This window comes from Mobula birostris, chromosome 21 (genome assembly GCF_030028105.1).
Source record: "Mobula birostris isolate sMobBir1 chromosome 21, sMobBir1.hap1, whole genome shotgun sequence".
NCBI lineage: Eukaryota > Metazoa > Chordata > Chondrichthyes > Myliobatiformes > Myliobatidae > Mobula > Mobula birostris.
Genome location: NC_092390.1, coordinates 41,441,592 through 41,454,228, shown reverse-complemented (window position 1 = coordinate 41,454,228; position 12,637 = coordinate 41,441,592). Strand labels below are relative to the sequence as shown.

The window sequence follows — 12,637 nt, the reverse complement described above, 5'->3', positions numbered from 1 at the left end:
AAGACTGGGAAATGATCACCCCCAAAAAATCAGCTATTAAGTACAGCAAGTGGAGCAGAGATAAGAGTCAAATCTAGACAAGAACCCTCACTATTGGCAACATCTATCCCAGTCTCTTTTCCATCATTTAAACAAACTAAATTATATTCTTCCAGAAACTCCTCTACTGCTGTCCCATTAGCATCTGTAGTCTTACTGTCCCACAAACCACGAAAGTCACCACAAAAAATAATTTTTACCAGAATAAGTTCCCATCATTCTCCCCAACCCTCCACATTCGGTTCCCAACCTGAATTATAAAAGTTCACAATTTTGATCCCTCCCTGTGGATACAATAATTCAATAATTATGCATTGATCAATCTATGGAGAAAGCAAAATTCTGTACAATAAACCCTTCTTCACAGCCGCATCTCACAGCTGCACGTCTATCATAACTCACAACCTCATAACCCAGAATCTTAAAATGATAAATGTGATCACTTCATTTTTTCATTTTTAAATCTTTTTTATTATTATTGAAAATCAACAACAAAGAAAAACACATCAAAATAATCAAGACACCATATCCATATGTAGAATAAGAGTTAAACTATCAACCAAGCTAAACAGTATATCAATAATAATTAAAAAAAAACCAAAACGTTAAAGCTTTTTTTTTGGAAAAAAGAAAGAAGGAAAAAAGAACCCCTACTAACTAAGACAAAAAAAAAACACTAATAACAAAAAAAAAGGGGAAAAAACCCATTTGGAGCACAAACTCGGAGCTATACGCCATACAAGCTTCCATTAAAAAAAAGACATCAATCCACCAACCAAATCCATTTACCCAAGAATCAGAAGAGGACCATCTTAACTCAAATCAAATGACAGTAATGGGCAAAAGAGCCCCACCTTTTCTCTAAGTCAAATCTAGGATCAAAAGTTCGACTTCTGATTTTTTCCAAACTAAGGCATAACATCACCTGAGGGAATCATTGTATCAAAGTGGGAGCAGAAGCATCTTTCTGTTTTAATAAAATAGCCCTTCTATAATGTGGCAAATGCAATTACGTCTTGGTCTAATATAGAAATACCATGAATATATTGAGGAATTATACCAAACAAAACTGTCAATTTATTAGGTTGTAAATGTGATCACAACCAAGTTTCTTGTACACAGATAACACTCGACGAACACCAAAACATAAAACATATGCTTTAAATTCCTATTTGTTGGCTAACAGACTTTTTGCATTCCACCGAAGAACTGTAAGTTGAACTGAGAAGGTCAATGTGCAGCACCCTATGTACAATCACCCTCCACCACCAGCCCATTCCTTCTGCTGTCATTCCCCAAACCTTCTCTCCTAAGTACTTCATGTACCTGCTCTGCATTAGTTCCAACTAATCCCAAATACCTTGATGTTGCATCTTCCGCTATTCTGGGTCTATCAGATTTCTTTCCTACTTGTACTGTTCTATTAACTACTGCACATAGAAATGGAAGAAAGTCTATTTTTTAAGAATCAATACCTCACTAGATGCTTCACCTCCCACCTCTACAACCTCACTCCATCATCTTCCTCCATCCCAATCCTTGTAAGTGTCTATTTTAAGCCAACACCTAACAGATTTTGAGGAATGAGATCTTCTCGTAGCTTCATCAGAAAAACACAATAGAACAAACTATCATATATTTTCGCTTCTCTCTCTGTCTGTCATCTCTTAGCCAACACAGTTTACCCACTCTGAAGTTGCGCCTAATATCCTCCACAGATACACACAGAGCTCTCCCTGAAATAACACCCTAGACCTTCGTTTTTCCCCCTACCAATGTACTAACAATATTACTCCCATCTAGAGACTTTATTTTCGGTATTTTGTCTTATTGTTTTAAATCAGCACATGCAATCAACACTCTACCTCTGCTAAGATATATTACTGATTTTACTTCATCAATATCCTTCTGTATAGCTTTCATCAATCTAATCAGATGAAGATTTTTGTTACAACTAGATATGAAAGTAATCATTATTTTGAAGTCAACAGCATCTTCTACCCCAGTCCTAATGCCTTTCGCCAGGTGTCCCTCCTCATCCGAACCCATTCCCTCTCATTTACTTTCCTCTTGCCAAAATCCATTCCATAGTATCACTTAACTCCCTAGCTGAATTCCATAACTCCCATAGGCTCCGCACCATCACATTACAGGCGGCGCAAACTGCCACCCACGCTATTCTTACCAATAGTGACTACAATGTCCAGAACACCTCGGTGCTGCTCTAGTGCACAGGCACCTGTCTGCATCGGTCTATCACCCACACATTTTACCTATGAGGTCTCATAACCAATCTCCAAATAGTTTTACCTGCCCCTCATTGCTCTGTCTGGGTCCACATGACCTTCATTACTTATCAGATTCCAGCATCTGCAGCCACGAGTCTGCGCTATCATCTTCCCATCTCTGTCTCAACCTCCATCCGCCAATACACCCAACCTGGCTCCATCTACACCTTCTTATTCTCCCTCTTCTTATCTGTTTCTATCTATTACCCACCATCCACTAACTTTTAATTCAATTCCTCCTTTCCCCTAGCTGGCCCCATCTGCCCTCTTCACCTAGTACCTGCCAGCCCCTGCTTCACCCACGCCTCTCACTTCATTACACTGGCTAACTCTTCTTTACACTCCCACTCCCATTGCAGGGTACCGACCGCAAATATCAACCACCCCTCTGCCTCCACAGCAGATGATGTTTGAACACTGAGTTGCTCCTGCAATTTGTTATTTTCACCAGAAAGTTGCCTGGATTGGAAGAGCTTAGTTATGGGGATTAATTTGAAGAGCTTAGTTATGGGGATAGATTTATTTTCCCAGTAGCAAAGGAAGCTGACAGAGGTACATAACATCATCAGTTGTATAGGTAGGGAGACAGTCAGAATCTTTTTCCAGTGGTAGAGGCAGCAAAATCAATAAGACACCTGATTAAGGTGAGTGGAATGACTTTTAAAGGGTGTTCTTAATATCTAGACAGCTTAATTCACTGCCAAGGAAGGTGGTGAAGGTAGATAGAATTACTACTTTCAACATACATTTAGAAAGGAGTTATATTTGGTAACTCTAAAACATAAAACTAATCTAAATAAGAACAAGGGAGTCTGTAATAACGTAACTAGCTTTGTATTTTCCTTTAAGCAAGATGTGCATGTATCACATGATACCGTAAGCCATGTATGTACCTTTACATACTGTATAACCTGCAATGCATTATGTAACCAACAATATTACCCAAGCATTACTAATATATTAAATACACAACACCCCTCTCTGCTTACCTATAAATTCCAACTTAATATAGATGCATCTCAACTTATATACGATATATACAATACACTATATAATGCAACTATACAAACATCCACAGCATGGTAAATTTTAAATTGTCCCATTCAGGCCGAAAGATTTAATCGCCGTGGAAGATTTCTTACTGTTGTGGAATAATGTCTTTCTTAACATGGGGGATCAGTCTGCTTGGCAGGGAAGAATTGTGGTTGTGAAACAATCTCTGGTTCTGGGGCCTCCTCCATGGTGGTTGTAGGAGTTGACTCTGGGACTGCAGGAAGTGGTTCTGGACACCTTTTTTTTCTTGACTTTCTCTCTGGATCTACTTCAATCCTTGCTTCTCTCTCTTTATCCCACTCTTGATTCCTTTCTTTTCCTTTCTCAAATTCCTTCTCTCTTTCATACTTTTCTCTTTCTCTCTATCCTCTCCTTTTCAACTTCATGTCTTTTTTTAAAACCACCTTACATTTTCTTCTTTCTAGGATGTGCGTTTTGATCTTGGGAATAATTCTTCTATTGCTCCCTTTAAGATCTGATCTCTCCTCTTGGTTTCCTCATTCAAAGCATCATCTGACAAATCCTCTGTTTTGTATCTCCATTGACTCCTTTCTTTTTGGCTTTCTATTCATTCAGCTGGGTTTTGGTAATTTGTATCTACTTTAACAAGCAACTTTCTGTGTCCCATTTGAAGTTCATGCAATAAACTTAATTCACAAAGAGTAAATTCAGTTTCTTTATACTGACAAAAGCCAATTACTTCCACCTTTCCTGAAGTTCCTTGAACTCTATTCCAGCTTAAAACCCAGTCACATTTTGCAAATAACTGCCTGATTAACATATCAGAGGTTTTCTCATCTATGTTCCCTACAAAAGCTGTTGCACTAAGCTCACTGCTTTCATTACTTTCACGATTCCTCTGAGCAGCAGGGTCCTTTCTTGGTCCAATATGCTTTCCAGCCAGAGGCACAGAGGTTGGCACCAACACCTGTTTGCCCTCTGTTCAGGGTTCATGGTTCATGGTGTACAGCATGGAGACAGTTGTGGCATCATCCAATACCTTTCTTAATTCACTTCCAGTTGACTCTGAAACAGGGGATGTGGCATGCTTCTCTGGATCTTTAAGCAAGGTGCGCACGTATCACATGGTGGCATGATGACGTATGTAATTTACATACTTTTACATTCAACTCACAATGTATTATGTAAGTTCAACAAAGAATGTTTAATCAAAGAATGTGTTTACAATATTACTGAAACATTACTGATATATTAAATACACAACAAAAAGTACTTAAGCAGGTAAGGTATAGAAGGTTATGGACCTAATGTGGGCAAATGGAGCTAACGTTACATGGGCAAAAAGTTTGCCATAACCATGTTTGGCCAAAGGACTTGTTTCTGTGCTGTACAACTTTATCACTCTATAACAAATATTTTAACATTTATCAGCATGACATATTAAATGTCTACATCTAAATCATCGTACCTTCTTTGCTTTCTTGCATGTTTTATGGTCTCAAGTATGTACCGTACAGCTTTATTCAGTTCATGCTGTAAGCAAAAGCATGCAATTAAATGTCTGAAGAAAAGAAAATGAACTCAAATACTGGATTTTTCCTCACACACAAACACCAGCCAGATGTGTTTCCTAATAGTTTGTATGTTGTCCAGTTGCATTAATTTTTTTTAAATACTCTGCACTATTACAACCTCTTAAGTTTTAAAATAATAGTTACCATAGATTCATAACCTTCATTTGTGGCCTCTTAGGTATAACTCGCAGCTACAAGATTACATGCAAATTGCTTTATTCTAGTTTAAAAAATCTCGCAGTGAATTTAAAACTTCAACAATTCTCAACTGCAAATCCAAACTGCTTCTAACCTACCAACTTAATATGGAATAGATTGGCTAATTGAGTAATTTAATAAATCTGACAGTGTCAAATTTAATTGTCTTTATAGGTCTAACAATTGTCTTAGGAAACCCAGCAATTCAGGATATGTTTGCCAGGTTTTGAGGAGGAGGCAAGTAGCCTGACAACACTATTTGTGGAACGTGAAGGGAAAAAAGTGTTTCTCAGCCTCCATTCCTCCTCCAATCTCCCTTGCCTTCTAATCTTACCTTTCCTTGGATCAGATCCTCCAGAATACAATATTGTCCCAATGGGATTGGTATCTATTCACAACCCCAACACCAAGCAGTCAGTTGACAAAGAGCTGACAATTATTTTTTGCCTTACTATACAATAAGATGTGTCAATATTAGATTCATATCAGCTTAAAATATTTAGTATGATAAAGAAGCAGTTTAAGAACGAGAGGCTATTAAACTGTTGCTTTGCTACGGATGGCATGTATGTTTAACATGAAGCACAGAACACGGGGAAGTTTTAAATCCATAATAAACAATTATTTTACAAGTGTATCCTCACCCAGAACAGAAAACAAAATACTGGAAGAACCCAATGTGTCAAGCAGTTTCTGTGGAAGCAAAAGGTGTATATCAACATTTTAGGTTGAGACCTTGCATCAAGAAGGGTTGGGTGGACTAGGGATCTGCTCAATACTAAGACAGATAGATCAATCAGACTGATTTCTGGATGAGGATCCTCTTGTAAAATAATTGTTCATTATGGATTTAAAGCTTCCCCAACTTCTGAGCTTTGTGTGAGAGATTTCATGCTCCACACACACCCCTTTTTATACCAACCTGATTATCAAATCAACTTTTGCAAATGTATTTTCAAGCTATACAGAGGTACTAAGATATAAACAAAAATTCCATACAAGTTTCTAAAGATGTCTAGAAAAAAAGCATAGCTCCTTTAACTTCATAATTGGCAAATAAAAAAAAATGACATTCCATTATCACCAGAGCTGACTAAGGAAATGCATATGTAATACAGAGCCAGGCAACGTTACTCAATTTTTCTCCCTTAATTAATACTTCTTTTCAAATAAAGTAGATCATCTCCTTATTATCACATTCTTATTTGTTAAATCTTGCAGCATCCTTGATGGCTGCATTTTAAAAAATGTTCTTGGATGTTCTGAAAGGGATGTGAAAACTATATAAGCACCAGTCTGTTTTAGAATATCATGTCAATAACACAGGAATATGTCACCCAGATAGTTAGTTTTCACTTTATTTCTCTTCTCTTCTTTTTTTTCTCTTTCTTTCACCCTCTTTCTCTTTGTTTCACTCTTTTTATTTTCCTCTCTTTACCAATAGATGCTGATGACCAGGAAATCTGACACAAGGAATAATTTTAAATTGATATTGATTCTATTTGTGCAGCTAAATGGTTCCATTGGTTGGAATGCAAAATCCAATTGTTTTTTGTTACAGATGGATAATAATATTGCCAAATGATGTGCTGGCCTCTAAATTCCTGCAAGTGTCAAAAGATAGATTGCTTATTAGCAAATGAAATTAAATGGACTAAATCTTCTGGTCACTTTCCACTGATTTGAAAGAAATGCATGTATAATGACACTTTTGGTGTGGACCACACCTTTTCCAATATTGATAATTGTCAGGTATTAATTCAAGGAACCCTTGCTACCTAACAATGGTGATGCCATTACCATGACTGAGCTCTCAATTTTTTTCCATGTACAGCAAACAAGGGATAAGTAAAGGCACACATTTTAACGGAGAGCTTAAATAAAGATCAGAGTTAATCAGGAGATTGGGATAGAAGTTGGAAGTGTTGCAACATCAAAGCTCCATTTGTGGAAGAGCAATGAATCACTACTAACACTTCAGGATTTTTATATTCAACTACCTGTGTGAAAATCCTAACGCTTCTGTCAATTTTATGGAATGGCGATTAATGCAAACATTACATCAACAAGTCTTACTGCTACATATTATTTTTTCAGAATAGAAAGATGAAACTTTTCTATTTTAGTTGCCCTGTTTTGGCATTATTCTAAGACCAGCTACAGTAGTCCAAATACATACACAAATATAGAATACGGCTTCCTAGCTTCTGTACGGAAATGTATCCTTAGTTTTCAAAACATTTAGTTTCCCAGCAACAATATAAATGGCCTGGTCAGCAAAATATTGTGGGCCAAAAGGCCTGTGCTGTGCTGAGCCATACCGTTCAGTGGTTTATGTTCTATGTTCAATCGCCATTTGCTTAGCTGCCTAATTTTCAGGTGAGAAATCGATAGCAAATCACTTGCCCTATATACTAACAAAAACCATGCTTGTTATTCCGTGAAAAAATGTTTTTGGAGTTCCAAATATTTGTTACTTTACATACAAGTGCACACAAAGACAAAGGTTATTGATTTTAATTGCTGATTTCAAATAGATAAAAATAAATCTTACTATGTTTGTAGTAGTTTTTGGAGCATACAGTTGAGCTTGGCAAAGGCATGCCCTGCACAAAAACTGGTTTTGAGGGCGTGTTCCCTCAAAATACATGTTCAAGCAATCCTGGCTAATATCTTCCTGTTTAAACTAAAAGAGATAAAAGTTCTGCATGTAACTAAAAATACAAAACAGAGAAATGTTTGTTTGAAAATTAAATGTTTCAAATATACAGAATGTCAACTGCAAGTAAGATATGTTGTATCACATTTGTTTTTTTTTCTTTCAACTACCCTGGAAATAACAAAGATAGAAAAGTTACACTTTTAGCTATCAATGTAAATCAAATTCAGTCTATGATTAGTAACATGCATCAAAGACAAAACTCCAAACATTGGCAAAATGCAGCAAGACCATTTATCATCTATAAATGGATAATGGAGGGTAAAGCTATGTGCAAAGCATTCTCCCTCAGAAGTGAAGAGGGAGAAAGAATGACAGAAATCAAATTAAAACAAAATAGAAATAAGGGCAACTTACACATAGCTCAACAGATAGAATTTGAAAGCCTTCTAAAATGATGATAAATATAATTTAATGAATTAGGGAAGAACATGTACCAATCAAATGATTGAAATCACAAACAAGAGAAAATCTGCAGATGCTGGAAATCTAAGCAACGCGCACAAAATACTGCAGGAACTCAGAAGGCCAGGCAGCAACTATGGAAAAGAGTAAACTGTCAACGTTTCAGTTCAAGATTCTTCTTCAGGACTGGAGAAAAAAAAGATGAGGAGTTAGAATAAGAAGGTGGGGAGAGGGGAGGAAGAAACACAAGGTGATAGGTGAAACCGGGAGGGAGGGAGGGGTGAAGTAAAGAGCTGGGAAGTTGATTGGTGAAAGAGATTCAGAGCTAAAGGAGGAATCTGATAGGAGAGGACAAAAAGCGATGGAAGAAAGAAATGCGGGAGAAGTATCAGAGGGAGATGATCAGCAGGTAAGGAGATAAGGTGAGAGAGGGGAATGGGAATGGAGAATGGGGTACAGTGAAGGAAACAGGGGAGTAGGGTCAGCAATAAACAATAGACAATAGGTGCAGGAGTAGGCCATTCAGCCCTTCGAGCCAGCACCATTCACTGTGATCATGGCTGATCATCCACAATCAGTACCCTTTTCTTGCCTTCTCCCCATATCCCTTCACTCTGCTATCTTTAAGAACTCTATCTAACTCTTTCTTGAAAGAATCCAGAGAATTGGACTCCACTGCCTTTTGAGGCAGAGCATTCCACAGAACCACAACCCTCTGTGTGAAAAAGTTTTTCCTCAACTCCATTCTAAATGGTCTACCCCTTATTCTTGAACTGTGGCCTCTGGTTCTGGACACCCCCAACATCGGGAACATGTTTCCTGCCTCTAGCGTGTCCAATCTCTTAATAATCTTATATGTTTCAATCAGATCCCCTCTCATCCTTCTAAATTCCAGTGTATACAAGTCCAGTCGCTCCAATCTTTCAACATATGACAGTCCCGTCATCCCGGGAATTAACCTCGTGAACCTACGCTGCACTCCCTCAATAGCAAGAATGTCCTTCCTCAATGTCCTTCAGCATTACTGGAAATTTGAGAAATCAGATTGGAGACTACCCAGACAGAATACAAGGTGTTGCTCATCCAACCTGAGTGTGGCCATGACTCGAAACCATTGCCTCCTCTACTGTCACGATGAGGCCACACTCAGGTTGATGGAACAACACCTTATATTCTGTCTGGGAAGCCTCCAACCTGATGGCATGAAAATTGATTTCTCGAACTTCTGGCAATGCCTCCCCCTTCACCATTCCCCATTCTCATTTCCCTCTCTCACCTTATCTCCTTACAAGCTCAGCACCTCCCTCTGGTGCTCCTCCCTCTTTTCTTTCTTCCATGGCCCTCTGTCCTCTTCTATCAGATTCCCTCTTCTCTAGTCCTGAATCTCTTTCACCAATCAACTTCCCAGCTCTTTACCTCCCCCCTTCCCCCCAGTTTCACTTATCACCTTGTGTTTCTTCCTCCTCTTCCCTCACATTCTTCCCCTGACTCATCTTTTATTCTCCAATCTTGATGAAGGTTCTCGGCCCGAAACATTGACTGTTTACTCTTTTCCATAGATGCTGCCTGACCTGCTGAGTTCCTCCAGAATTGTGTGTGAAATGATTGAAATATTGGGAAAGGTGATTATTAATTTAAAAAAAAGAGATGAATAAGAGAAATAATTGATCTAAAATGAAAACTGAAAATGCTAGAAGTTTCTCCAAATGGTTCAAAATGAACAAAATTCTAGATCTGAGGTAAAGAAGCCACAGCCACTGCTTAGTTCTGAAAAAGAAGCTGCATTTGAAGCATCGGTTGTCTTAGCTCCTCCTGAATTCTAAAGGGCCCAAACACGAGAAAATCTGCAGATGCTGGAAATCAAGCAACACACACAAAATGCTGGTAGAACACAGCAGGCCAGGCAGCATCTATAGGAAGAGGTACAGTCGATGTTTCAGGCCGAAACCCTTCGTCGGCCCAAACCGTCGACTGGTTCTATGGTTCTTCTTTCTACAGTTCTACTTACAGAACTTGCATCTCTCTCTATTATGTGCTTCAACCAGAGGCATGCAGAAGTAGCACACTTAATTTCCATCTCATAAAATTCTAATAGTTTGATAGTTATAATTAACTATGAGGTTAGTAGTATAATTTATAAAGTTCAAATTTATTACAGGAAATGTGATTTGATTTTCTATTAAGTATCATTATTGACTAACACTTGAAGCATGTTAATCTGGAACTGAATCAAAGATTTGAACAGTAGTATTGTAAAACTTGTAGTATATTGTACAAATGTATTTTACCACCTGCAAAGCCAGTTCGGCACACTGCACATATAAATCTGGGTTAAGAATCTCCATTCTAGCCAATGGAGTTCTCTCTGCAGCGGCGACTTTTATTAAGTTGTAAGCTTTCATCAACGTACTTAAATCTGAAAAATAGAGAAGAAAATAAGTCTATTAATTATAAAAGGAACATACTTTAATTCATCTTGTCTGTAATGAAGTTCTAGATTTTCTTTTGTAAAATTATGTATTTGTCTAAAATTAAGCAATATGACTAGCCGAGCACTTGAAGAATTCATGACGCTACCATCAAAAGTACAACTGAAAATACTAAATAAACAAATGATAGCACTGTTAAAAAGCAGAAAATAGAAATTATCATAAAAGTTAAACTACTAGTAATCATAGCTCCTTTCCCCTATTTGGGTCTTACTATGCACAGTACCAAATTCATGGACACCATGCAAATGGGTGTTATCAAACTGAAATCAATGCCACGAGATAGTCAAATGTATCCCCTGCAAGGGAAACAATTGTTCTTCACTACCTCCTGTCTAGTCGGTAGCAGAGTGGTTAGCACAACGCCTTACAGCACCAATGACGGGGTTCAATTCCTTCCACTGTTTTAAGGGTTTTGTACATTCTCCCGTAACCACATGGGTTTCCTCCAGGGTCTCCAAAGACATACAGGGTGGTAGGTTAATCGGTCATTGTAAATTGTCTCAGGGTTAGGCTAGGATTAAATCAGGGATGCTGGGCGGCGTGGCTCCAAGTGCTGGAAAATCCTATTTCAGATGTATCTCAATAAAATAAAAGTTTTTAGCTATATTGTAAATCTTATCAATTAACATGCAGCACTTTATTTTGGTAATGTATTTAAATGTTATGCAATTTGACTATCCAATTGCATAACGGAGCTACGTAACTATTCAAACATTTTAGTGATATTTATTCACAAACAAGAGAAAATCTGCAGATGCTAGAAACCCTCCTTCAGTCCAAAATGTCGACTGTACTTTTTTTTCCCATCGATGCTTCCTGGTCTGCTGAGTTCCTCCAGCTGTTGCAAGTGATATTTATTGTTTATGTAATTAGCATTTGTGAGTATCCAAACATGTGTGTTAAACAAAACAACTTTTATATTCTGCCAAGAAAACACTCAAAAACTTGTGTAAAAGGACGAAGTTCTAGAGGTTAACCCAGTAGTTCACAATCGCAAAATGTAACGTTCTATTAAGAGTGCTGTTATATAGATTTTTTTTCCCCACAAATTAAACTATTGACTCCATATACAGCCAATGAACAGATCATGAAACTGCCGCCAGGAGGCAGCGTCGTATTGTGAGTCTCAAAGCAGAATAACTTTAAATTATGTTAAATTCCTAGCTGCTGAGACAAAATTCAGCCTGACAGGCTCCTAGGATAGTTGCGGTTGCATTTGGTTAAAAAAACACAAAATGTCAGAGTAACCCAGCTACACTGCGAGAAAGCTGCTGTTCCTATATATTTAGCGCCACTGAGTCCAACAGAGCAGCCTGCCAATACTGGCCCTACACCTTTGGAGAGTGTTTTAGAAGGTTTCGGCAAGACGCACAAACACAGAAAAGAACTGCTGCTACAGCACGGCCCGAGTGTAGAGCCGGTGGAGCAGGGTTTCCAGCCCGGCCACGTCCAGGACTGAGGCTAAATACCGCTGCCGCAGACCGCCGCTTCTGCCAACAGGTGCCTGATGTTCATTTCCATCCTGCAACCGACTGTGGGGAATCCGCCGCCCCGAGTCTGCGACCTCCGAATTGAACTGAATCAAGGGCACTACAACCCAACAGAGCCCGAGGCGAACATCTCCGATCTCGGGCCGCAGTGCTGCACGATCGGAGCGCGGCCTAGCGCCGGTAACCGGGCAACAGGACGGACTTTCCCTTCCCGGTCTCCGAGCAACGGGGCTTGTCCACATTCCTCGCCTCTACGTCTAGTCACAGTAACTCCGCCCCCTGTATCCAGGCAACGGCGTCCTAATGTCAGTATCCCAGCAACAGCTGGTCCTGCTGTTCCCGTATCCAAGCAACGGCTTTCTCTTGTCAGTATCCTAGTAACAGAGACTTACAGTCCGCAGTTTCTTGTTCACAGGCA

At 38.8% G+C, this 12,637-nt stretch overlaps 1 protein-coding gene across 8 annotated transcripts in view; it reads right to left on the bottom strand.

The window, feature by feature from the left end:
• The window catches only part of cfap46 (cilia and flagella associated protein 46), a 196,643-nt gene extending 184,264 nt beyond the window's left edge, over positions 1-12,379 (bottom strand). For 6 of the 8 annotated variants that reach the window (XM_072239758.1, XM_072239765.1, XM_072239761.1 and 3 more), the window contains exons 1-4: positions 12,199-12,379; positions 10,526-10,653; positions 7,668-7,799; positions 4,810-4,874 (exon numbers count right to left, since the gene is read on the bottom strand). In XM_072239758.1, the coding sequence (XP_072095859.1) occupies positions 4,810-4,874; positions 7,668-7,799; positions 10,526-10,653; positions 12,199-12,250 (377 nt within the window). In that variant the 5' untranslated portion in view covers positions 12,251-12,379. The remainder of the gene's footprint in view (positions 1-4,809; positions 4,875-7,667; positions 7,800-10,525; positions 10,654-12,198) is intronic. The other 2 variants (XM_072239760.1, XM_072239762.1) reach the window with 1 other exon arrangement.
• Between the last annotated feature and the right edge of the window lie 258 nt (positions 12,380-12,637).